Source organism: Tubulanus polymorphus, chromosome 9, assembly GCF_964204645.1.
Source record: "Tubulanus polymorphus chromosome 9, tnTubPoly1.2, whole genome shotgun sequence".
NCBI classification, from domain to species: domain Eukaryota; kingdom Metazoa; phylum Nemertea; class Palaeonemertea; order Tubulaniformes; family Tubulanidae; genus Tubulanus; species Tubulanus polymorphus.
The window spans coordinates 497,554-522,709 of record NC_134033.1 but is presented as its reverse complement, the minus strand read 5'-3'; the positions used below and the strand labels follow the sequence as shown (position 1 = coordinate 522,709).

General features: G+C 40.2%; 2 protein-coding genes across 3 annotated transcripts; both read left to right on the top strand.

Annotated features, from left to right (window-relative positions):
* Positions 1-34: 34 nt before the first annotated feature.
* Positions 35-8,836, top strand: LOC141911385 (integrator complex subunit 4-like). 2 transcript variants are annotated; one of them, XM_074802391.1, is made up of 19 exons: positions 35-93; positions 486-795; positions 1,416-1,522; positions 1,678-1,875; positions 1,973-2,097; positions 2,710-2,830; positions 2,914-2,985; positions 3,137-3,311; positions 3,699-3,904; positions 4,283-4,425; positions 4,508-4,623; positions 4,766-4,902; positions 5,161-5,315; positions 5,413-5,506; positions 6,107-6,178; positions 6,266-6,456; positions 7,213-7,510; positions 8,025-8,145; positions 8,279-8,836. In XM_074802391.1, the coding sequence occupies exons 1-19, from the start codon at positions 40-42 to the stop codon at positions 8,410-8,412; spliced, it is 2,829 nt and encodes a 942-aa protein (XP_074658492.1). In that variant the 5' UTR covers positions 35-39; the 3' UTR covers positions 8,413-8,836. The 2 variants fall into 2 exon arrangements, with proteins under 2 accessions (XP_074658492.1, XP_074658491.1); XM_074802390.1 differs by having other exon boundaries at positions 1,958-2,097.
* A 1,022-nt stretch (positions 8,837-9,858) lies between these two features.
* LOC141911388 (solute carrier family 22 member 15-like) lies at positions 9,859-24,163 on the top strand. Its single transcript, XM_074802392.1, has 10 exons — positions 9,859-10,189; positions 10,480-10,939; positions 11,800-12,028; positions 14,224-14,419; positions 14,504-14,635; positions 15,103-15,204; positions 20,697-20,831; positions 21,676-21,879; positions 22,125-22,197; positions 22,911-24,163. Exons 2-10 carry the CDS (start codon positions 10,532-10,534, stop codon positions 23,190-23,192), a joined length of 1,761 nt encoding a protein of 586 aa, XP_074658493.1. The 5' UTR covers positions 9,859-10,189; positions 10,480-10,531; the 3' UTR covers positions 23,193-24,163.
* The last annotated feature ends 993 nt before the right edge of the window (positions 24,164-25,156 follow it).

Below are 25,156 nucleotides of genomic sequence, written 5' to 3'. Positions count from 1 at the left end.
CCCGATTTTACATCGGTACTTAGCACAACTAAATTCAAAATGGCGGCTCTTTTAAAGAAAAGAGCTTTAGCAGAATATAGTCAAGTAATACAGGTAAAAACAGCCTCGAAATTACATCCTTTATTCGTTAGAATATAGAAATAGATTATTCAAACATATTTTATTTGTTAAAATTGAATTTGAGAGTTGAATTTCGCCGTAAAATCGATTTTAAAATAAATCTCAAATCAAGACAAATTAAATTCGAACTGTTCACTTCAATTTTATTGTCAGTCATCAATCTGATGATGATCTAGTATTGCTAAAGGTTAAAAATCATTTATATGTTCATATCTTCGGTCGGGACACCTAAACTGCAGACATACCAGTCCACATCTTCTTGTGGCGGCGCATTCCCCAGAATGTAGTCAATGAGTTCACTCTTTGATTAGTTTCATGATCGGATATTTTCTGTAATTAACTACCCGAAATGTTGTTGTTTTTAGGAGGAACCGAAGCCACCCGTCAAAAGATTAAAACTAGTTCATAAACCTCGTTTGAGCGAGTACTCGTTCGACGCGCGAGGATGTTCCAATCCTCACGAGGTGCTCGGTGTTTTATTAACTCTATCGGAGAATCTTCCACTACCGGTCGATTCCGCTCAGAAAACCAGCGGTCAGCTGATCGAACTGTTTTACAAAGAGGAATCGGTGATTAAAGTCAAGGTCGTCTCGTTACTGGGAGAATTGTGTAAAACTCCTGGTTTTAATCCGAATTCTCTCATCACTGAATTCATTACATTCCTTAAAACTGAGAGTAAGTTACCTTAATCTCTTTAGAGGCCTAACAGGTCTGGACTCAGTTCTGGATCCAGTTCCACAGTTCTGGACTCAGTTCTGGATCCAGTTCCACAGTTCTGGACTCAGTTCTGGATCCAGAGTTCCACAGTTCTCGACTCAGTTCCATATGTCTTGATTCAGTCCAACAGTTCTGGACTCAATTCCAGTTACTGAACCCAGTTCCACAGTTCTGGATCCAGTTCCACATTTCTGGACTCAGTTCCACATTTCTGGACTCAGTTCAACTGATCTGGATCCAGTTCCACAGTTCTGGACCCAGTTCAGGAGACGTTAGATTTGTCAATGTCCAATATTTGCAAACTGTTTTGTCCATCAACAGTAGAACTGGCTTTAAACCTTATAAAAACTCGCTTCAAAAACCTCTCACTGTTTTGGGTCTGAACTTGTTGAAGCTTTGCTCGTTCAGATAGTTTGAAGAGGGACAGAAAAATGAAAGTTGAAATTTATAAAACATTGATTTCGAAGATGAAATTCAATGTTTTCTCTAAACCTTCAAACATCACAGAAATACGTTAAATGTGTGTATTTCATTCCGAAATTGTGGATAAAATGTTTTCTGTTTTTATTTTTTTCTAGAATCTCATAAAGTGATCGCTGAAATTCTCAACAGTTTGAAACAAATCGGAAAAATTTTGTCACACGATAAAAAACTTCATCAGAAACTGATTTCATTGACTTCACAGGTGAAAACCCCGGACACTGGGTCAGCCCAGGGCTATGGGCAGGGTCCGTGGGCTCGATTCTTATAGTGAAAACTCCAGAAACTAGGGCAGCCCTAGGCAGGGTCCGTGGGCCTGATTCTAATAGTAAACACGCATCTGAACTATTTATTTTGCAGCACCTGAAGGACAGCAGTCATCTGGTGCGATGTCGTTGTCTGGAGATTATCGGCACCCTCGGATCACCGAAATTAAACGATGAATCAACTGCGACGCCCCCTGGTGGTGGACGAGGCGGTGAATGTCTACAGATGACCCTCAGTGATTATTCGCACGACCGAGACTCTCGAGTTCGAACCAGCGCTTTACAAGCTCTCGTAAGACAAATATATCGAATCATCAAAACTTTGTTGATGTAATCAAAATGAGTTGTTTAATAACGATGTGGTATTGTTGTAGTTGTCATGGCACCAGCGTGGTATTAAACTGGAGCGTAAGCTATACGAGGAACTCGCGCCCGCGTTGAATGATGATTATAAAGGAGTTCGCCTGGCGGTAACGAGACTGATTTGGGTGATGAGTCATCTCTACCCTGAAAGGTTTGACGCAATTAAACAGAAAATCATTGATTTGTTTCTGATAGCAGGTTTCGGATGACTCCATGATTTCTTAAAATCTCCTTCCAAATAGAAAATGCTTTTAAAGATGCTTGAAACTCCTTTAATTTGAGCAAAATGCCTATTTATCTTAGTTATTTCACCCACAATGTAAATTCAACAAACAATTATGATTTTTGTTCTGACGTTTTGGGAGGATTACTTCCAGCCATCTTCAGAGATTTATTTGAAAAAATATGAACAAAAATAATAACAATTATTTTTTGAATTAACATTGTGGGTGAACCAACTAGAATCCAGACTAGAAATAGTCTCTACTATCTACGCCTATTTATCTCATGGACCCCTAACTCCTTTGCCAGGTTTCATAGACTGAGTATCAAAGTAATCCCTAGGGGTAAATCCTCAATCAGGGTAACAACCACCATAGTAACAATGAGAAACCATGGTTATAACTGACAAATTTCAAAATGTTCCCAGGGACTATTTTTCTTCCACATCTATGAAACCCAGCCCTTAGTTTATAATTAATCCCGTTCTATTTAAGCACTGTCTATCTGATAATCTATATCTTTTGTTTATTGTTGTTTTCAGTCTGATAGAATTAGAAGATAAAGGTGAATCAATACGTTTGGTCGACGACGGATTCGGTAAGATTTGCAACATGATCAACGACCTTGAGATGGAGGTCAGAGCTGAATCGACGCGTCTGCTGGTGAGTGAGTCAGATTCACATTTGTCTTCTCTCGATTCCTCACTTCGATCATAAACTGTAAGATTATCGTTTTGTGTTTTTAGGGATCGATGCATTTAGTCAGCGCACGGTTTCTACATCAGACTTTGGATAAGAAATTGATGTCAAACATGAGGGTAGGTGTCTCATGACTGGGCTCAGAATTGTGGAACTGGGTTCAGAATTGTGGAATTTTCATATAAAGTCAATTTCATATAAATATTTTGGAAAGAATATGTAACATGATTTTAAGTAAGAGTTAAACGAATAGTTTTGTGTTGTTTGCAGAGAAAGATGAGTTCTCACGAGCGGCAGAAAGAACATTACACTCGCGGTGAGTGGGCGACCGGTCAGAAATGGGCAGACGATAAACCGTTAGAGGAGGTGAATGAGGAGAGTATGAGTTTAATAAACAGTGGAGCGTGCGGCGCCTTCGTTCACGGATTAGAGGATGAATTCCTCGGTGAGTTTACTATCAGTTCTCAGCGTCTGCTCCAGGGGGCGTCTGCTTCAAATCAGTCTCAAGCTCATTGTAGTTCAGCCAATTTACCAACTTAAGACTAGTCTAAACTCATTTTGGTTTTATAACCAATCTAACAACTTAAGACTAGTCTAAACTCATTTTGGTTCTATAGCCAATCTAACCACTTAAGACCAGTCTGAACTCATTTTGGTTCAATAACCAATCTAACAACTGAAGACCAGTCTAAACTCATTTTGGTCTTATAATCAATCTAACAACTTGAGACCAATTTTTGGATGTAACAACATTTTTGGCCATAAGCCACAAATGAAACTGGGACCTAGATTAAATCAGTTGAATGAATGAAGTTGTGTTTTAATTTCACAGAGGTTCGTAACGCAGCTATCGATTCAGTTTGTGAATTAGCCACGAACTCCGAACAGTTTTCACGTCTGTGTCAGGATAATCTCGTCGATATGTTCAACGACGAGATCGAAGCCGTTCGTTTAAACGCGATCAACAGTCTGCGTAAAATCAGTCATTATCTGACGCTTAGAGAGGATCAACTGGATATCATACTCAGTGGATTGAAGGTAATATCAGAAATCCACCTATTTCATCTAGAATCTTCCTTTTCATAAATCTCCCTATGACATCATCTCAAGCTAGTTCCATGAATCCCCCTATGACATCATATTTTCTAGGAATTCCATGAATCCCCCTATGACATCATTTATTCTAAGAACTCCATGAATCTCCCTATGACATCATACTTTCTAGAAATTCCATGAATCACCCTATGACATCATTTATTCTAAGAACTCCATGAATCCCCCTATGACATCATACTTTCTAGGAATTCCGTGAATCTCCCTATTACATCATACTTTCTAGGAACTCCGTGAATCTCCCTACGACATCATACTTTCTAGGATCTCCATGAATCCCCCCTATGACATCATATTTTCTAGGATTTCACGTTCGATATTCGAGCTGGGTTACACGAATTATTCGGCCACGCTAAACTCGAGACGAAAGATTCACTGAACTCCTGCGTGATGGCGCTACTAGACAACATGAAACGATACCCGCAGGATCGACTTTCCATCTGGACGTAAGAAACGTTAAACGTACAACTTACTGAATTTCCTTTTTGAAATTTTGTAATTAGATTTATTTGTTGTTTCCTTTTGTAGATGTATGAAATTACTGGGAGAACATCATCCCGACTTAACTCTTCCGTTAGTCCCAGATTTACTAAGTACTCATCCGTTTTTCGATACTCCTGAACCAGACATGGATGATCCAGCTTGTATCCTTCATTTATAAATAAACCCGGTCTAAATCCCATAACGACCTATTTGCACAAGTCATGGTTTTAGAGGCATCAAAATCATCAGAAAAACAATTTTTGATATTATATATTTTCGTTCCTTGACGCGTTTTGTGATCAGATATTAGCGTTCTATTGTTGGTATTTAACGCTGCCGTTGGTAACAGTCGTACAATATCGGCGTTATTCCCCGAACATACGTTTCGGCATTATAAATACCTGCGCAGTAGCATGCCACAGTTAGTTCCACAATTAAAGGTATTCTCATAATGAAAACTGAATCATTTACGTAACTTCAACAATTTTAACAGTTCTCAATTTAAGTTTTCAAAGGAAATCAGTTATTTTTCAAAAGTTTAAGTGTTCAAATGTTAACGAACACTGCGGAACTGGATCCTGTAACTGTAGAATCTGGTCAATATCTCTAGAAAAGTTTCTATTTAATTTTGGTGAAAATATAAAGTCAGTTTTCAGAGTAATATGCAATGTCTGTGATTGTGTTTTTATTGTTGTTAGTTAGCGGGAATTTCACCGGGAATGCAGCTCAATGAAATCAACAATAAAAATCATCTCGATATATCCGCGTTTCTGAAACAGACTTTAGACCGACTGGACGAACTGGAGAAAATGGATTCCTGGTCGGCGCAGCAACTACTGGAGGTTACTATGAGGTAGGGAGGTCGAGGGAGAGAGATCAGGGAAGAGGGAGAGAGGTCAGGGAAGACCGACTGAAGTGAGTTCGATTTAATTTCTGATTTCATTTTGTAGAGATTTAAAGAGAATTGAAGATTTAGAACCGAGTTTATCGGCAACAGCTGAATGTGAATCATTGTATTTAAACAGTCAACTATTACTAATGAAGGTCTGTATTAAATACCGGCCTCCGATAGATAGTTTGATGATGTCATTGGTGGATTTGTAGCCATCGACATCTTTTCTCGAAAAGTGGACATTAATTTGATGATTTCATAAGAATTTTGTAGAAATGAGCATCAGGGGTGGCGGATTCAGGGGCCAATTTTAAATGAGCTTGTCACATACAAAAAAGGCACTTGATGTCTAAAAAGGCAATATGAGGGGGACTTCCGCTCTGAGCAGCTGATCAATCTGTTCACACCCAGAGCTGGTTTACTAGTGACAATTTATTTCATGTATAACAGGACACTTGAACTTATTACATAAAAAAAGAAACACTTTGGGCCTGGTTTTACGGTTGTGAGTTAGAGTTAACTTCGAGCAAAAGTTAGTTCATTTTCAATGTTTTAACTCAAGAGTGAAATTTTAACTTAGAACTGTAGAACTTGATCCTGATGTCGAAAAAAGAATTATAAAGTAAGCACAAACTTGATGGGCTTCTGCAAGTCGCACATGTCTTGCTGGATCCTGGATCCGCATCTCACCTGCGTTTTGAAATTTTCACTAATTTGAAACTGAAAACTGAATGAATGAAATGAAATTGTAGGCATTATCTGGTACGAACTGGTCGGCGCCGGCCTGTATTCAAACTAGGTCGGATACAGCTTCAATGCAGAAGGTAAAATATCACCTCGATATTCACCAATGATTTATCGCCGGATTGATATGAAATATCGAGTTAATTTAATCTCGATACTTATTTCAGATTATTGATTTATGTCGAGAAGCGAACACGTTATATATGGGTTTAACGATGTCAGAGGGAGCCACCGTACGACAGATGAAACTGAAAGCGATGACGATTCAATTGTTGCATTCGCTGCGAATCAACAACGATCGTCAAGCGATTTTACAACAATGTAAAACCTACCTAGATACGCTGCATAGTTTACAAAAGTGAGTTTATATTTCCGCGACCCCCGGATCCACAAGTGTGGACTTCTTTGAAAGAATCAAAGAATAGTCAGGGAATTCATTTAAAAGCTAAAAATCAGGGAAATTTGTTGAGATTGTTAAATCGCGTGTAAAATCAAACAGTTTCTATGTTTTACATATTTGACTTGAGTTTAATTAATTGGATTTTTAACAGATCAAGTCAGGGAACACAAAGTGTATGGCAGGGAATTTTTTAAAGATTTCTATATCACTCGTAAAATTGAAGTTTCTATGTTTTACGTATGTGACTGTGTTAATTGATTGAAGATTCTTATCAGATCAAGTCAGGGAAGACAACGTGCATGTCAGGGAATAGTCAGAAGAATGTGTTGAGATTGTCACATTGCGCATAAAATCAGTCTCTGTCTATATCTTACATATTCGACTTGTGTTAATTGATCGGATTTTTATCAGATCAAGTCTGGGAAAACAACTTGCATGTCAGGGAATAGTCAGGGGAAATCTGTAAATAAGCTCAAAATCAGCACCGGGAAAAGTCAGGGAAATATGATGTAGATTTCTAGATCTTGCGTAAATAAAATAGTTTCCGTTTATATGTTACATATTTGATTGAGTTTAATTGATTGGATTCTTAGCAAATCAGGGAAAACAATGTGTATATCAGATCAAGTCAGGGACAAAGCAAGTGATATAAAAGTGGCCTTCATTCTGTTAATGATATTAATTTCTAATCAATGTTCTATATGAATATTACAGATATTTATCTGATAATGGAATCGTAGCTGAGAATTTTACTCAGTCGTTATTCACTGCGCTTCCCGATCTAGAAACGCTGCGTCTGTCCGCGTTTACGAATCCGTTACAGGCGGCGATGTATCAGAGTAAACCGCCGGTCGTTAAAATATCGCATCGACTGCGTAAACTACGAGCTACAATCGTCGAACCGACGGAGAATTCTGATAACCCGCTGCGGTTTACAGCAGGTCTGACTGTCGATGTTAATATGGAGGTCGTACTGGAGAATGTGAGAGACATCGAGAATATTAAAATACAGGTTCGTTATCACCTTACAGCCTTACTGCATTCAGTTCTACTTGACTCAGTTCCACAGTTTCAGCAAGTTCCACAGTTACTGCATTCAGTTCCACAGTTACAGCAAGTTCCACAGTTACTGCATTCAGTTCCACAGTTACTGCATCCAATTCTACTGGACTCAGTTCAACAGTTCTGGACACAGTTACTGGCCACAGTTTCAGATTTTTGGACACTGTTCCATAGTTACTGCCGGACCCAGTTCCACAGTTACTGTATCCAGTTCCACAGTTCTATATCAAGATTTACCTCTGCGGTTAACTCATTTAAAGTTAACTTATTTTTAGTTAACACCAACTGATTGTGGAACTTTGGGTCTTGTAGGCAACTTGTAGCTAAGCCTGTTGCATATGTTTACAGATGGGGTATGCTGATACTCAGGGTTCACAAGCTGAGAGAGAATGCAGGGTCCAGGCTTGTAGGGGATCAATCAGTTGGTAGATTTTATAACTATTTTAACCTCTATGTATTTACAGGTCGAGTATGCTGATACTCAAACTCATATAATCAGTCCTCCAATCAGTGACTTCAGACGTCTTTCTACTTATAAATACAGATTACTCACTGTTGTTACTATTTCTCACTCACTATGGTCAGGTACGTACCGGTACTATAGTTCTTCGTCTATACCAATAGATGGAGAACTAGTCTTTGTAAAACGTCCACACGACAGATTTATAATATGTAAGGTAGAATCTGAATTTGTTCATGTCTGGTTATTTATTTTCAGAACCTGGAAGTGTAAAGTTATCACTTGTTACTGAACCGACGACTGATTTAACGTCTGCAGATGATAAACATCGTTATATTAGTTTGTGTAAACCTGTATCAGTGTTAATAGCTACTAAACCAGCTAAACGATAATAAACTCCCCCTCTCTCCTATCCCCCCTTCTCTCCCCTTCTATTCCTCTTCTATTCCTCCTCTATCTTCCCAGGGTCCGATCTAAGGAATGAAAGCCACTTGCCCGGGGGGCAAGCATATCTGAAATTTCGCTTGCCCCCTCCAAAAGCTACTAGCCCTAAACAGGCAGTCCGATTGGTGGCATTATCATTCATTGTATCGAGTGGAAAAAAGCTTTGTGACATAAAATTGCACTAGCCCGGGGGACAATGTTAACCTACTTGCCTTGATGAGAATATACTTGTACCGGACAATCGGACAAGTGCTTAGATCGCACCCAGCTTCCTCTCCCCTAGTCTACTCTCTCCCTCTCTCAGCTCACTCCAACCTCCCTTCTCCCTTTCTCCTCTCACTCTCCTCATTCCTCCCTCACACCTCTCTCTCTCTCTCTCTCTCTCTCTCTCTCTCTCTCTCTCTCTCTCTCTCTCTCTCTCTCTCTCTCTCATCTCTTGCTTTTTGAAATGAATGTCATTCTTGTAAATACTGTATATTGGTACCTGTACGCCTTATGAGTTCAGAATAAACAAATATTTCCTGATAAAACTTACTCATTTCTTACTCAATTGTTTGTTTTAGCTTTAGCTAATATCTGAGGAATAAATGGATCTATCAATTTGTGGATTTTGGGGCATCAGGATCACAGAGCCCTGAAACCCTCCCAGTCTCAGACTTTTTATCCTCTCAGTCTCTGCCTATTTAACTGTTTAAGTAGGCCTATATCCTTTTCAGTGCGCCAGTTGATGGCTAATAGTATTTAGCCGAAACGTCGCTCGAAATATATATGTATTATATCTGAATCATTAAAATATATAACTGGTCGTGAGTTGGCTGAATGGACAGCCCGGCGGCAACGAAACTGTGCAGTGTCATCAGTCAAGAAGAATGATCCTGGGGATGCTTTTTGAGAACAAAATCGCAATGTTAAGAGACCAAGGCGGTTTTATTCACTTCGCAATTTTTATTTGGGGCCACAAGAGTGGGGTTACCGTACTGGAGGACCTTTTGCTCGGCCGCGACTTCCAACGGTTCAGGTAGCTTCTTATAACAAACACTACATACATCGGTACCGCTCTATAACACTGCAGGATCTGGCATTTCTCTCGTTATTCAGTGGTCTCTCGTCCTTCCACCTGCCAAGAAATGCAAATTCCCCGTTACTAAAAAGTCAAACTTTAGTAGATTTAAGGTTTCAACGCTGTTTCAATGATTTAACGATTTCCTCTCCAATCCGGCTCGCCCGCTGCCAATGCGTTCCGTGTCGTACGCCGTTGGTAAATAGTTCGTCCTTTAAGCTGGTAAAAGTGTCTGGCAGGCGAGTAGAAAGTTAGTTCCCGTTTTTACCGCCAACGTTTTTGATAGGGGCAGCACTTGACGGTCGATACCAACATAGCAAATTCAACTGAAAATTTATTAGCGAACTTCCCACACATCGCGATTAAAAGCAGGAATACGCGTTGAAAACTTTATAATTGTGGAATGGAAGGAGTTGAAATGTGTTGAATGGTGGAATAGAGCGGGTTGTGTGTATGTGGGATAGAGAGAGACAGTGTGAACCGCACCACACTGTCCGCCGCGCGACCCCAGCAGCCCCGGGTTGGGTAGTTGTATAACTCGCGCAAGATCGATGAAGTTTTGTTAGTCTCGTGCTGACAGTTGAACCGGTATGAGTGAGCGGCCACCAGTTTATTTCCTTATATCACTGAGTAGAGACAGGAGTTTCTTTACATCAGCACCACAGGTAAACTCCACCTTTTCTCTATTCAATCAATCGCACCGAAAATTCATTTTATTTTGGCAATTTTTGATTCAGGCCTTTATTGAATTTTCAACACCTATCGAGATATTCAATAGGCCTTATGATCCCTTACAAACCGGATATTTAACCATGTTTTTATGCATGCGATTTATAATTCAAATCTTTATTAAATTCGACTAAATCCTCTTTTTACGAACTAACTGCGCCCCCTATTGCGACTAACATTCGCCGCGCGGTAAAACTGTCATTAATTCATATATTTCCTATTTCAGGTCTCATTGAGAATCGCATCTTAACGAGCTGTTTCTACAAAAACGAACGAAAATGGAATCGAATACATTAGACAATAAAGAAACGATGGTCGGGTCAGATTGCGTAACCGCTGACGACCGTAACATTGTTGAGTATAAATTCACTAACGGAGACGTTAAGAACGAACTGGTTACTACGACGATTCCCGAGAAGAAAGTATTCGATGATATTTATAAAGTGATGGGGGATGTTGGATATTATCATATAATGGTGTATGTATTCTCGCAGCTGATCGAAACCAGCTGCGCGGCGGCCATTATGTATTTTGTGTTCGAAACGGCCGACCCGCAGTGGACGTGCTCCGATACGGATTACACTACACGGATTGGAAACCGGACTAAAATGAGCGAACAGGAACGCTGCGATCTCGGGTGTGCTAATATCACGTATAACGGCGTTTTCTGGTCCATCGTTGCACAGGTGAGAACGACGAACCCAAGAACCCTCTCGAGAACCCCCTAGAAAGATATTATTTTCCACCTCTGAATTCTTGAGAATGTTTTCCTGTTTCTCGTAGATGTGACAGTATTTTTGGACGCGGTTCAATGAAACTCAAAACCGTCCGCAATCTGATTCAATATACATAGATTTGGGACAGTTTTAGAAATGATGTTTAACATATTTTTTCAATATTTACACAGTTCAGATGTTTGTGACGTCTAAAGCAGAAATCAATTAAACTGTGATTGATTTTGAAAAATACCACTCCTAATGTTTGCAATCTTTTTATTAGCATTCATTTAAAAATTGGTAGCATCAGATTCCCTTAAGACTGCTTTAAACATTTGACCTGAATCTAGGACTCTGAACCTAGGACTCTGAACAAAGGACTGGGTTAGAAATTGTCTTATAGAGTTGAAGCATTTGAAATTAACGGATTTTCCTCTTAACTTAACTAACTCACAACTGTGGAACTGGATCCTGAGTTCAGAGTTAACTCTAACTCACAACTGTGGAACCGGATCCTGAGTTCAGAGTTGACTATAACTCACAACTGTGGAACCGGATCCTGAGTTCAGAGTCCCACCCTTACTCACAACTGTGGAACTGGATCCTGAGTTCAGAGTCCCACCCTTACTCACAACTGTGATGCTGGATTCTGAGTTCAGTGTTAACTCTAACTCACAACTGTGGAACTGGATCCTGAGTTCAGAGTTAACTCCAACTCTGTGGAACTGGATCCTGAGTTCAGAGTTTAATCCAACTCACAGTTGTTTTTTTTTATCACACTCTACAATAAAGATAATTAGTGAAATATTTATAATGTTTATATTTTCTAGTGGGATCTGATATGTGACCGTGCGTACCTAGCTAAACTAGTCGGTAGTTTATTCTTTGCCGGTGTTTTATGCGGTGCTTTAATCGGAGGTCAGTTATCTGATTGGTTCGGTAGGAAGCGTACGATGCTTGTCGTCTGGTTCCTGTTGATCTGTTCTCAATCGTGTTTATGCGCGACGAACACGTTCGAAGTTTACGTTTTTTTACGAACCTGGGTCGGAATATTCAGCGGTAAGTTTGAAATTTTTATGAGTCGGGGACCGGTTTTATGGACTGGTATTAACTTTAACCCTAGGGCTAACTGAATTCATTTTCGATTGAGTTAGCCCGCGGCTTGTTGTTCGTGATGGATGGAATCCTATACCGCTGGTGTAAATGCTAGTTCTCCAACCAGCCATTCTGCGGCACCTGGCTCAATTTTTCATAAGTCGGTAATTAGTAGTCAGTAAATTATGGATATGTAAAGTTTTAGGAAATAAAATAAAGGTGATGTGCCTTAATTGTACCTGCGTGTAATTTAGATAATGACTGTAGAATTAGGTGTATGACTGTTAAATTGATAAGGCTTGTATAGATCAAATGATTGAATCATATGCCGCGTTCAAACGACAACTAGTTAGACCGGTCTAAATGGGTCCGTACCTGGTCCGGTCCAAATTTAGACCGTACCAAATTTTGGTGAGCGTTCGCGCAGTGTTTTGACAACTTTTTACTTAAAAATATAATTACATAAACGGTATTATAAGCATTTTAAACTTAATAAACTGGACTCACACTCTACCGCAGAGGTCGCGACATCAACCGCAGAGATTCAGAATTACGATTTTCTGACCTGGTACCAGTTTCTGTACACACGCATAGATTTGGACCGGACCTGTTTGCTCTTTCAGACCGGTCTAAACTAGACTGAAAGCTGTTGAATATTCTACTAAACTAGACTGATGGCTGTTGAATATTCTACTGAACTAGACTGAAAGCTGTTGAATATTCTACTGACTAATTCAACTAGTTCTACCACTGATAGGACACTGTGAACCTCGGGGATTAAATCTGGAACTGCCGTTGCTCAAAATGTTCGTTCAGATTGTCAACAGTAAATAACTCAGAATTATTAATATGTGAACTGTGTTCAAAGTTTAAAAAAGCTGCATGTTCAGCTGCGTGTTCAGCTGCGTGTTCAGCTGCGTGTTCAGCTGCGTTCTAATCGTACGATTGGAAAGCTATAAAAAGTCGTCAGGTTTTTCATATTGCATTTTGAAAAAAAAACATTCAACACCGGTCGAAATGAAGACAGATTCATCTGACGTTTTAATGAGAGATTTTTGCGCGTGGATATTTTTAATTTTCATATTCTACATAGAAATATAAAAACGTGAAAATATTTTATATTTTTCGTAGCAAAAACCAATATGTGTTCATTGTTTGAAACATGTGTGAATCGAGCTGCTGGGAGGGAGATGGGTTCATTCAGTTCTATTTTGAGTACAGTTCAGAATTGGTTTTCCCCGCGTGTATTTCAATGATAGAAGGTAGAAAAATGAAACGTACGATTGCAAGTTTTAATCAGGTGTAATATTTATGAGATCAATTGTGTCGGTGTTACAGGGTTCAGTTATTGAGACACACACGTGATTCAGTCTGGCTGTTAAATGTAGATCAGTAGTTTTTGTGTCACGGGTCGAAAAATGGTCTATCATTAGAAATATCGAATAATAGCCACATGACTGAATTGATCGAGAACCGATTGTATTTTTATGCGGTTGTTCAGATTTTTGTGCCGTCTGTCAAGACGTGAATAGTCTGGTGTCGTCTGAACTGTGGAATTCAATTACTAAACGCGGATTGAAGGCGAATGAATGTCAATAATTAATGGAATATTGTTAGAATTGAACAGAATGAATCTAAGCATTCATTGTATCAAATAATTGACTGTTCATGTAGTTTTTCGGTTACATATTTCAGAATAGATTGATCAATAGTTTACTGGAGAACCGCTATTTTCCCACGCCGCCTTTTTGTAAACCCACAACTAATGAGACAACAGTCCGCAGAGCAAAAATTTAGCCCCGGGGGCTAGTTGCATAGTCATGTCTTAGACTTAAGACCAGTCTAAGATCAACTTTGTTCTATGGCTAATCTAACAACTTAAGACCAGTCTTAAGATTTAAGACCACTTTTGGACTTAAGTCATGACTGTGCGACTTGCCCTTGGGGCCAGTTCTATAGTGGAGACTTAAGTCCAAAAGTGGGGTTAAGTCTTAAGATTGGTCTTAAGTTGTTAGGTTGGCTATACAACTAACATGGTCTTAGACTGGGCTTAAGTCTAAGCCATGACTATGGAACCGGCCTCTGCGGTGTCCACCCCTGCGGTGTCTCCCCCTGGTTGATCCACCCCTGTTTCACATGGTTTGATATGTATATTGTAGGTGGTGTAATATGTATAGCTCCAATAATAGCTATAGAATACCTGGGACCGACGAGACGTACAGTCGCGTGTTACCGGTTCGGATGGAAACTCGGACCTCTTTCTATCGCTCTGATGGCTTTTGTATTCGGCACATGGCGCTGGTTATCACTAATAGTCGGATTACTCACTCTGCCACTCTTCCCTTTCATGATCTTGTAAGTATCCACTTCCACATTTCCACATTGTGGAACTGGTTTCCGCACCTGTCCACTCATGATCCGATCGTTGATATATTTCAGTTTTCTACCGGAGAGCGCTCGTTGGCTGATACAGAAAAAGCGTACAGACGACGCCCTCTATTGGCTGAATAAGATGGCTCGTTGTAATAAACGTGACCCGATTAGTAGAGATTTACTCGTCGAAATCGAACAGTGAGTAAAAAATAATCTACAAAATACGATATTTGTACTGGTGACGTTTAGGCTGAATCATAATTTTACTGAATTGTTGAAGTCACTGAGAATGAGAAGGTCGTCATTTGTAACTAATCATAATTTTACTGAATTGTTGAAGTCATCGAGAATAAGAAGGTCGTCATCAGTAACTAATCATAATTTTACTGAATCGTCAAAGTCATTAAGTGAGAATGTTTTCATAAATAACTAGGCCTCTCAGAGTTTGAAGAGCTCTCGGTCGGGTCACCTGACAAAGTAAAAACTGCTCAGCTGGCCAGCTGTATTTAGTAGTTCTATTAGAATATTAATCAAAAATCTGATAGTCGAACCTAGGTTTGGATTCTACCGTATTCAAACTATAGGCCGCTGAATTTCTAACAAAATGGCCGCCCGAACTCGAAATTAGATATGTATACTTATAAACAATGTTTTTTATATTTTAGGACGGAACGACTACGTCTGACGATGACTCATAAATATAGTTTAATCGATTTGTTCCGCACTCGCGTGATGGCTAAACGTACTATCGTCATCGGTTACGCGTGGTTAGTATCGAATTGTTGTCTTATATTTGCTTGTTGTAATCTATTGAAAGTAAAATCAGGTTTATGTAGGCCTGTCGTTCACTTTTTATATCCTTACATAAAATTCTATTCGAGATAATTCCAGTTTTAACAGTTGACGAGAAACTGTCAGGATTTCGTCATTTATGTTTATATGTTATATGTTTGTATGTTATGTACCAAGATTTTTAGTCTATTGAATTTACAAATTTTTCTGAAGTATCTCTTGAAAAGGTGTCTTTATATTTGTATGTATTATGCAGGTCCGCTTTAATCCCACTCAATATTCAATAGACCAGTATTAGACTGATATTCTATAAATCTGGTAATTGCTTTCTTGTCGAGAGTCTTTCACTTCAGTCTTTCATAATCCTATCCCGAACGCGCAAAAAAAAAAACCATAAGCGCAAATCTGATTTTAAATAAACTAAAAGCTTTTAAAACAAACTTCACTTTTTAATGCTTTTATCGATCATTAAAAGTTTTAATCGGTGACGGACAAATCAGTGAGTCTGGCTGAACATTAACCCTTTGTGTATTGATTGCCGGGGTACAGGGTCCTTGAGTTCTAGATGGCAGTCTATTAGATGTACAGGGTAACTGTGAGTTTATATATTGATTGCCGGGGTACAGGGTCAGTGAGTTCTAGATGGCAGTCTATTAGATGTACAGGATACCTGTGAGTTTATATATTGATTGCCGGGGTACAGGGTCGGTGAGTTCTAGATGGCAGTCTATTAGATGTACAGGATACCTGTGAGTTTATATATTGATTGCCGGGGTACAGGGTCGGTGAGTTCTAGATGGCAGTCTATTAGATGTACAGGGTAACTGTGAGTTTATATATTGATTGCCGGGGTACAGGGTCGGTGAGTTCTAGATGACAGTCTATTAGATGTACAGGGTAACTGTGAGTTTATATATTGATTGCCGGGGTACAGGGTCGGTGAGTTCTAGATGGCAGTCTATTAGATGTACAGGGTAACTGTGAGTTTATATATTGATTGCCGGGGTACAGGGTCAGTGAGTTCTAGATGGCAGTCTATTAGATGTACAGGGTAACTGTGAGTTTATATATTGATTGCCGGGGTACAGGGTCAGTGAGTTCTAGATGGCAGTCTATTAGATGTACAGGGTAACTGTGAGTTTATATATTGATTGCCGGGGTACAGGGTCAGTGAGTTCTAGATGACAGTCTATTAGATGTACAGGGTAACTGTGAGTTTATATATTGATTGCCGGGGTACAGGGTCGGTGAGTTCTAGATGACAGTCTATTAGATGTACAGGGTAACTGTGAGTTTATATATTGATTGCCGGGGTACAGGGTCGGTGAGTTCTAGAAGGCAGTCTATTAGATGTAAAGGGTAACTGTGAGTTTATATATTGATTGCCGGGGTACAGGGTCAGTGAGTTCTAGAAGGCAGTCTATTAGATGAACAGGGTAACTGTGAGTTTATATATTGATTGCCGGGGTACAGGGTCAGTGAGTTCTAGATGGCAGTCTATTAGATGTACAGGGTAACTGTGAGTTTATATATTGATTGCCGGGGTACAGGGTCGGTGAGTTCTAGATGACAGTCTATTAGATGTACAGGGTAACTGTGAGTTTATATATTGATTGCCGGGGTACAGGGTCAGTGAGTTCTAGATGGCAGTCTATTAGATGTACAGGGTAACTGTGAGTTTATATATTGATTGCCGGGGTACAGGGTCAGTGAGTTCTAGATGACAGTCTATTAGATGTACAGGGTAACTGTGAGTTTATATATTGATTGCCGGGGTACAGGGTCGGTGAGTTCTAGATGGCAGTCTATTAGATGTACAGGATACCTGTGAGTTTATATATTGATTGCCGGGGTACAGGGTCGGTGAGTTCTAGATGGCAGTCTATTAGATGTACAGGGTAACTGTGAGTTTATATATTGATTGCCGGGGTACAGGGTCGGTGAGTTCTAGATGACAGTCTATTAGATGTACAGGATACCTGTGAGTTTATATATTGATTGCCGGGGTACAGGGTCGGTGAGTTCTAGAAGGCAGTCTATTAGATGTACAGGGTAACTGTGAGTTTATATATTGATTGCCGGGGTACAGGGTCGGTGAGTTCTAGATGGCAGTCTATTAGATGTACAGGATACCTGTGAGTTTATATATTGATTGCCGGGGTACAGGGTCGGTGAGTTCTAGATGGCAGTCTATTAGATGTACAGGGTAACTGTGAGTTTATATATTGATTGCCGGGGTACAGGGTCAGTGAGTTCTAGATGGCAGTCTATTAGATGTACAGGGTAACTGTGAGTTTATATATTGATTGCCGGGGTACAGGGTCGGTGAGTTCTAGAAGGCAGTCTATTAGATGTACAGGGTAACTGTGAGTTTATATATTGATTGCCGGGGTACAGGGTCAGTGAGTTCTAGAAGGCAGTCTATTAGATGTACAGGGTAACTGTGAGTTTATATATTGATTGCCGGGGTACAGGGTCGGTGAGTTCTAGATGACAGTCTATTAGATGTACAGGGTAACTGTGAGTTTATATATTGATTGCCGGGGTACAGGGTCGGTGAGTTCTAGAAGGCAGTCTATTAGATGTACAGGGTAACTGTGAGTTTATATATTGATTGCCGGGGTACAGGGTCGGTGAGTTCTAGATGGCAGTCTATTAGATGTACAGGGTAACTGTGAGTTTATATATTGATTGCCGGGGTACAGGGTCGGTGAGTTCTAGATGGCAGTCTATTAGATGTACAGGATAACTGTGAGTTTATATATTGATTGCCGGGGTACAGGGTCGGTGAGTTCTAGAAGGCAGTCTATTAGATGTACAGGGTAACTGTGAGTTTATATATTGATTGCCGGGGTACAGGGTCGGTGAGTTCTAGATGGCAGTCTATTAGATGTACAGGGTAACTGTGAGTTTATATATTGATTGCCGGGGTACAGGGTCAGTGAGTTCTAGATGGCAGTCTATTAGATGTACAGGGTAACTGTGAGTTTATATATTGATTGCCGGGGTACAGGGTCGGTGAGTTCTAGATGGCAGTCTATTAGATGTACAGGGTAACTGTGAGTTTATATATTGATTGCCGGGGTACAGGGTCGGTGAGTTCTAGATGGCAGTCTATTAGATGTACAGGGTAACTGTGAGTTTATATATTGATTGCCGGGGTACAGGGTCGGTGAGTTCTAGATGGCAGTCTATTAGATGTACAGGGTAACTGTGAGTTTATATATTGATTGCCGGGGTACAGGGTCGGTGAGTTCTAGAAGGCAGTCTATTAGATGTACAGGGTAACTGTGAGTTTATATATTGATTGCCGGGGTACAGGGTCGGTGAGTTCTAGAAGGCAGTCTATTAGATGTACAGGATAACTGTGAGTTTATATATGGATTGCCGGGGTACAGGGTCGGTGAGTTCTAGATGACAGTCTATTAGATGTACAGGGTAACTGTGAGTTTATATATTGATTGCCGGGGTACAGGGTCAGTGAGTTCTAGATGGCAGTCTATTAGATGTACAGGGTAACTGTGAGTTTATATATTGATTGCCGGGGTACAGGGTCGGTGAGTTCTAGAAGGCAGTCTATTAGATGTACAGGGTAACTGTGAGTTTATATATTGATTGCCGGGGTACAGGGTCAGTGAGTTCTAGAAGGCAGTCTATTAGATGTACAGGGTACCTGTGAGTTTATATATTGATTGCCGGGGTACAGGGTCGGTGAGTTCTAGAAGGCAGTCTATTAGATGTACAGGGTAACTGTGAGTTTATATATTGATTGCCGGGGTACAGGGTCGGTGAGTTCTAGAAGGCAGTCTATTAGATGTACAGGGTAACTGTGAGTTTATATATTGATTGCCGGGGTACAGGGTCGGTGAGTTCTAGAAGGCAGTCTATTAGATGTACAGGGTAACTGTGAGTTTATATATTGATTGCCGGGGTACAGGGTCGGTGAGTTCTAGAAGGCAGTCTATTAGATGTACAGGGTAACTGTGAGTTTATATATTGATTGCCGGGGTACAGGGTCGGTGAGTTCTAGATGGCAGTCTATTAGATGTACAGGGTAACTGTGAGTTTATATATTGATTGCCGGGGTACAGGGTCGGTGAGTTCTAGATGGCAGTCTATTAGATGTACAGGGTAACTGTGAGTTTATATATTGATTGCCGGGGTACAGGGTCGGTGAGTTCTAGATGGCAGTCTATTAGATGTACAGGGTAACTGTGAGTTTATATATTGATTGCCGGGGTACAGGGTCGGTGAGTTCTAGAAGGCAGTCTATTAGATGTACAGGGTAACTGTGAGTTTATATATTGATTGCCGGGGTACAGGGTCCTTGAGTTCTAGATGGCAGTCTATTAGATGTACAGGGTAACTGTGAGTTTATATATTGATTGCCGGGGTACAGGGTCGGTGAGTTCTAGATGGCAGTCTATTAGATGTACAGGGTAACTGTGAGTTTATATATTGATTGCCGGGGTACAGGGTCGGTGAGTTCTAGATGGCAGTCTATTAGATGTACAGGGTAACTGTGAGTTTATATATTGATTGCCGGGGTACAGGGTCAGTGAGTTCTAGATGGCAGTCTATTAGATGTACAGGGTAACTGTGAGTTTATATATTGATTGCCGGGGTACAGGGTCGGTGAGTTCTAGATGGCAGTCTATTAGATGTACAGGGTAACTGTGAGTTTATATATTGATTGCCGGGGTACAGGGTCGGTGAGTTCTAGATGACAGTCTATTAGATGTACAGGGTAACTGTGAGTTTATATATTGATTGCCGGGGTACAGGGTCAGTGAGTTCTAGAAGGCAGTCTATTAGATGTACAGGGTAACTGTGAGTTTATATATTGATTGCCGGGGTACAGGGTCAGTGAGTTCTAGATGGCAGTCTATTAGATGTACAGGGTAACTGTGAGTTTATATATTGATTGCCGGGGTACAGGGTCAGTGAGTTCTAGATGGCAGTCTATTAGATGTACAGGGTAACTGTGAGTTTATATATTGATTGCCGGGGTACAGGGTCGGTGAGTTCTAGATGGCAGTCTATTAGATGTACAGGGTAACTGTGAGTTTATATATTGATTGCCGGGGTACAGGGTCGGTGAGTTCTAGATGACAGTCTATTAGATGTACAGGGTAACTGTGAGTTTATATATTGATTGCCGGGGTACAGGGTCAGTGAGTTCTAGAAGGCAGTCTATTAGATGTACAGGGTAACTGTGAGTTTATATATTGATTGCCGGGGTACAGGGTCAGTGAGTTCTAGATGGCAGTCTATTAGATGTACAGGGTAACTGTGAGTTTATATATTGATTGCCGGGGTACAGGGTCAGTGAGTTCTAGATGGCAGTCTATTAGATGTACAGGGTAACTGTGAGTTTATATATTGATTGCCGGGGTACAGGGTCAGTGAGTTCTAGATGGCAGTCTATTAGATGAACAGGGTAACTGTGAGTTTATATATTTTACAGGTTTTCTGTTGCGACTGTATGGTATGGTATATTAGCACATGTTGGTACAATGAGTGGTAATCTGTATTTGAACGCTTCTATAACAGCAGTAGGTGATACCGTCGTCAGATGGACTTCTATATTCATTATACACTGGTAAGTTTAAACTGAACGGGTGGCTCCGGACTGCTGCTTGTCTGAACGGGTGGCTCCAGGCTGCAGATTTTTGTCTGACGGTCGAGGTGGTATGATATGAGTGGGCTGATGGTCGAGGTGGTATGATATGAGTGGGCTGATGGTCGAGGTGGTATGATATGAGTGGGCTGATGGTCAAGGTGGTATGATATGAGTGGGCTGACTCTGAGAGGTGGTATGATATGAGTGGGCTGACTCTGAGAGGTGGTATGATATGAGTGGGCTGATGGTCGAGGTGGTATTATATGAGTGGGCTGACTCTGAGAGGTGTATAAACTGGGAGTGATTTGTGTGATATTTACTAAGCCTCTAATAAACAGTTGTGTCAACTCTGAGTAACAGTGTCTCAAATCCTTACAAATATTTGTGTTAAGTGCGGACAGGAAAGGGTGGAGAGTGACAGGGAGGGGAGTGACAGGGGGAGGGAGGGGAGTGACAGGGAGAGAGGGGGAGTGACAGGGGGAGAATGGGGGTATTGATTCTATTCTAGTCTCAAGTACGATCAAGTGATTTCCCATTAACAACTAGTCAATCAATGTGTCGATAGCTTCTGTCAAATTGAAGCCACTCTTCAATCACCTCTCTCATCACCTCCCTCCCTCCTCCATCCCTCCCTGATTGTTAGTATTTCTTTTAGAAAAGGAAGCAAACAAACATATGTAACTTGAACTCTAGTTTCTTTTGTGTGGCATAAAATATGAAATATTGGGTATTGTACTTCAAAAATATCTCAGGTGACCCTTATGAAGCGACCCCCACCCCAGACTGTCTATAGATATTGATGTGTATGGTGTATTTGTTTCAGGCTTGGAAGGCGTAAAAGTTACACGCTATATATGGGTATAGGAGGTATAGGAATGATAATGATACTTATATTCGATATGACCGGATACACTGCTGAACATCCACTAGTACAAACATACCTCGCGTTAGCAGCGTTTATACTGATGGGCGGAGGATGGGGAGTCATTAATCTACAAGTAACTGAACTATTCCCTACGTTACTCAGGTACGTTAGGAGTCAGTCACGAGACTCCGGAGTCATCTATTAATTGGTTATCATCAGTTAATTGATTATCATCAGTTAATTGATTATCATCAGTTAATTGATTATCATCAGTTAATTGATTATCATCAGTTAATTGGTTATCATCAGTTAATTGATTATCATCAGTTAATTTATATCATCTGTTAATTGATTATCATCTGTTAATTGATTATCGTTAAGAGATGTTATGTTTGATATTTTGATAGGAATGCTGCTGCTGGTGTTGGTAATGTTGGAGCTCGTGTCGCTTCCATTCTGTCTCCTCAAATTACGCTGCTCGTAAGTAACACTCCCTCCTCCCACCTCCTCCCACCTCCTCCCACCTCCTCCCACCTCCTCCCACCCCCTCCCACCTCCTCCCACCCCCTCCCACCCCCTCCCACCTCCTCCCACCTCCTCCCACCCCCTCCCACCTCCTCCCACCTCCTCCCACCTCCTCCCACCTCCTCCCACCTCCTCCCACCTCCTCCCACCTCCTCCCACCTCCTCCTCCTTTAGAAATTGATTTCAAGAAATAAGTCTGATTAGACATTGAATTCAGTCAAACTAAAGGTATAAGTCATCATTTGAATAAGTCGTCACATTACTGAAGTCATCTCTATTTTTGAGTCTCAATTTGTATTTCTAATTCAATTTACTAAGTGTAAGTCATCATTTGGATTAGTCCTCGTCACATTACTGACGTTATCTCTATTTTTGAGTCTCAATTTGTATTTCTAATTCAATTTACAACTAAGTATAAGTCATCATTTGGATAAGTTGTCACATTACTGAAGTCATCTCTATTTTTGAGTCTCAATTTGTATTTCTAATTCAATTTACTAACTGTTAGCCTACTGGTATATCATTCATATAACTACAATGAGTGTAAGCCTATGCCATTCACATATTCAAATAATTAAAATGACCTCAGCGCAAGTTTCAATAAATTTGTTCATCTTTTTACTGAAAATTGACAAAGCGTTTGAATTCAGAATCTGTGTATATTTCAGGCTGCGTTCCACAAAACTATACCGTACGCCATATTAGGAATATTCTCAATCAGTAGTCTAGTGTTAATGTTGCTGTTTATACCGGAGACTAAAAATCAACCGCTCCCCGACGAGCTGCCCGCCGAATCAATCCGCGAGATGGAGAGAAACGCCCGCAGAAAACAGCAGCAGACGCAGCCACAGCAGCAGCAGCAGGATGGTGATTGTAAAAATTCAACTTTACTACATCAGAGTACAGCTGATGTCAGCGTGGAGCCAGAACATCACAATACTGCCTTATAAATACATGACTGCGAAACCAAACATTCAGCATCAGAGCCCTCTATTAGTAATAGATATCATTCAGCTGAGCCTCGTATTGGTAGTGTAATTGAGAAGGCAGTCGGGGAACTCTTGAAAAAAATCAATCCCTTATAAATCATAAAAATCAGTAACGATCATGGTTGAAGTGATACATTCCTTGTGATATGAACAACAGGATTCACAATCTCAGTGTAAATCGGGTGAACAATCACAATCATGTTCGTATTATTTCATGGATGGCGCTGATAACCAAAATTTTTGGTTTGTGTTGATTTTGTATTTGATGTGATGTTTGTGTCGGGTTCAGATTTGAATATGTTTTATTTCTCGATCATGATACAATATTTGAGATTATCACGCAGAGCCGACATACTGAAATAAGACGGGTCGCAATATGCACCCCGGAGCCACCCATTAAGACAATATGCAGCCTGGAGTCACCCATTTTGGTATTCATTACTGTAGTGTGAACTGTGAACCAATCTGATAAGATATCTAGAGGTTATGGTGTCTGTGCGAAGGAGTCTAAGGTCTACAGGCTCAGATATTACAGTTACCGAGTCTGGTGTGAATTCAAATCAAAACAGAGTGATTTCGAATTTAAATTGGCGTGTGCTGATGTCTTCATATTGTTTACATTGATTTTCGACACATGTTTAAATAGATACAGATGTTTTTCATGTAACTTTAATAAAACGCGTTCAAAATAGAAATCATGTCTAATTTCCAGATACTGGAACGTATCCATAACACGTGCAATATCGATTTCACGTACGGTATTAACTTTCCGGGACCAACTTTTTTAAACGCAATGAGTTAAACCGTAAACGAGATCCACATGGGTTCAGCGATATATAATTCCATCTCTTTGACGACGTGTTAGCCACGTCTAGCTCACCGGTAATACCGGGGTAACAGATGAGAGAAAAATCCCACAATAACGAAGCCAAGATTGAAAAATTCTATATCAGAATGATTGTATTTGAGGAGCTAACAACTGTTAGCCATCATCAGGCGTGCTGGAGCAATACGCCTGATGATGGCTAACAGTTGTTAGCTGAAACATCGCTCCTCAAATATAATCATTCTGATATAGAATTTTTCAATCTTGGCTTCGTTATTGTGGGATTTCTCTCGTCATCATCATACACGGATATTGTGTATCTTCTCGTCTAACCAGGGTTACAGGTTTTCAGTGTTAAATGCAACTAATTATTTTTTTAGTCGTTAACTCAACCTGTCAAAGTTCCAGTGGTTATACAAAATACAATCAGATTTTTATAAGTCACCGAAAAGATTGCATAATAAATGAATGAGTTTAAAGTTTCCATAAATATTCAACATAGGATCAAGTGTCATTGTGAATAATTATTGCGAGGTTCTTGGTTTTTTCAATGAATTCCATTCACGCATTCCTTTCATACACAAAAATGACTGATATTTTGTCATAATTCAGTTCTACGTTTAATGAGCATTTAAATCGTTTTATTTTTTCTTATTCTCTTTTTCATTTTTGTCGGAGGTCGTTTTACGTGTCGTCTGCTGTGCGGTGAAGGTGAAGGTCATTCGGTGAGGATGAATCATCTGTCTCGGTCGCGTTGATTCATATAAATTACATCGTTTGAATTCACGGCGTGAAATCCAACCTAAATGTGCAGTATTCATCCTGCATTGTGGTTTAAGTTTCATTAATTCGGTTTTTATTAGGCCTAGTTAACATACAATACAGAATCGATTTGGCCCCGGTCCAGAGATAGTCGGACTAAAAAGAAATTTTTTTAGGGAGAACTCCGAAATCTTTATGATAACCCTAACCACCACGAACCTCAGTGATATCCCTAATCCTGGGGTATCCTCCTAACCCTAACCCTAGCCTTGCTGGGATTTGAACCTGGGTCTCTGACTTGTCAGCCCTGTGTCCTAACCACTAGACCATAGATTGG

Coding starts and splice junctions, on each gene's coding strand:
- LOC141911385 (XM_074802390.1), top strand. CDS start 40: ATGGCGGCTCTTTTAAAGAAAAGAGCTTTAGCAGAATATAGTCAAGTA. Junction 796..1,415: donor TACATTCCTTAAAACTGAGA/GTAAGTTACCTT, acceptor ATTTTTTTCTAG/AATCTCATAAAGTGATCGCT. Junction 5,316..5,412: donor CTACTGGAGGTTACTATGAG/GTAGGGAGGTCG, acceptor TTCATTTTGTAG/AGATTTAAAGAGAATTGAAG.
- LOC141911388 (XM_074802392.1), top strand. CDS start 10,532: ATGGAATCGAATACATTAGACAATAAAGAAACGATGGTCGGGTCAGAT. Junction 14,420..14,503: donor CTCTTCCCTTTCATGATCTT/GTAAGTATCCAC, acceptor GATATATTTCAG/TTTTCTACCGGAGAGCGCTC. Junction 20,832..21,675: donor TCTATATTCATTATACACTG/GTAAGTTTAAAC, acceptor TATTTGTTTCAG/GCTTGGAAGGCGTAAAAGTT.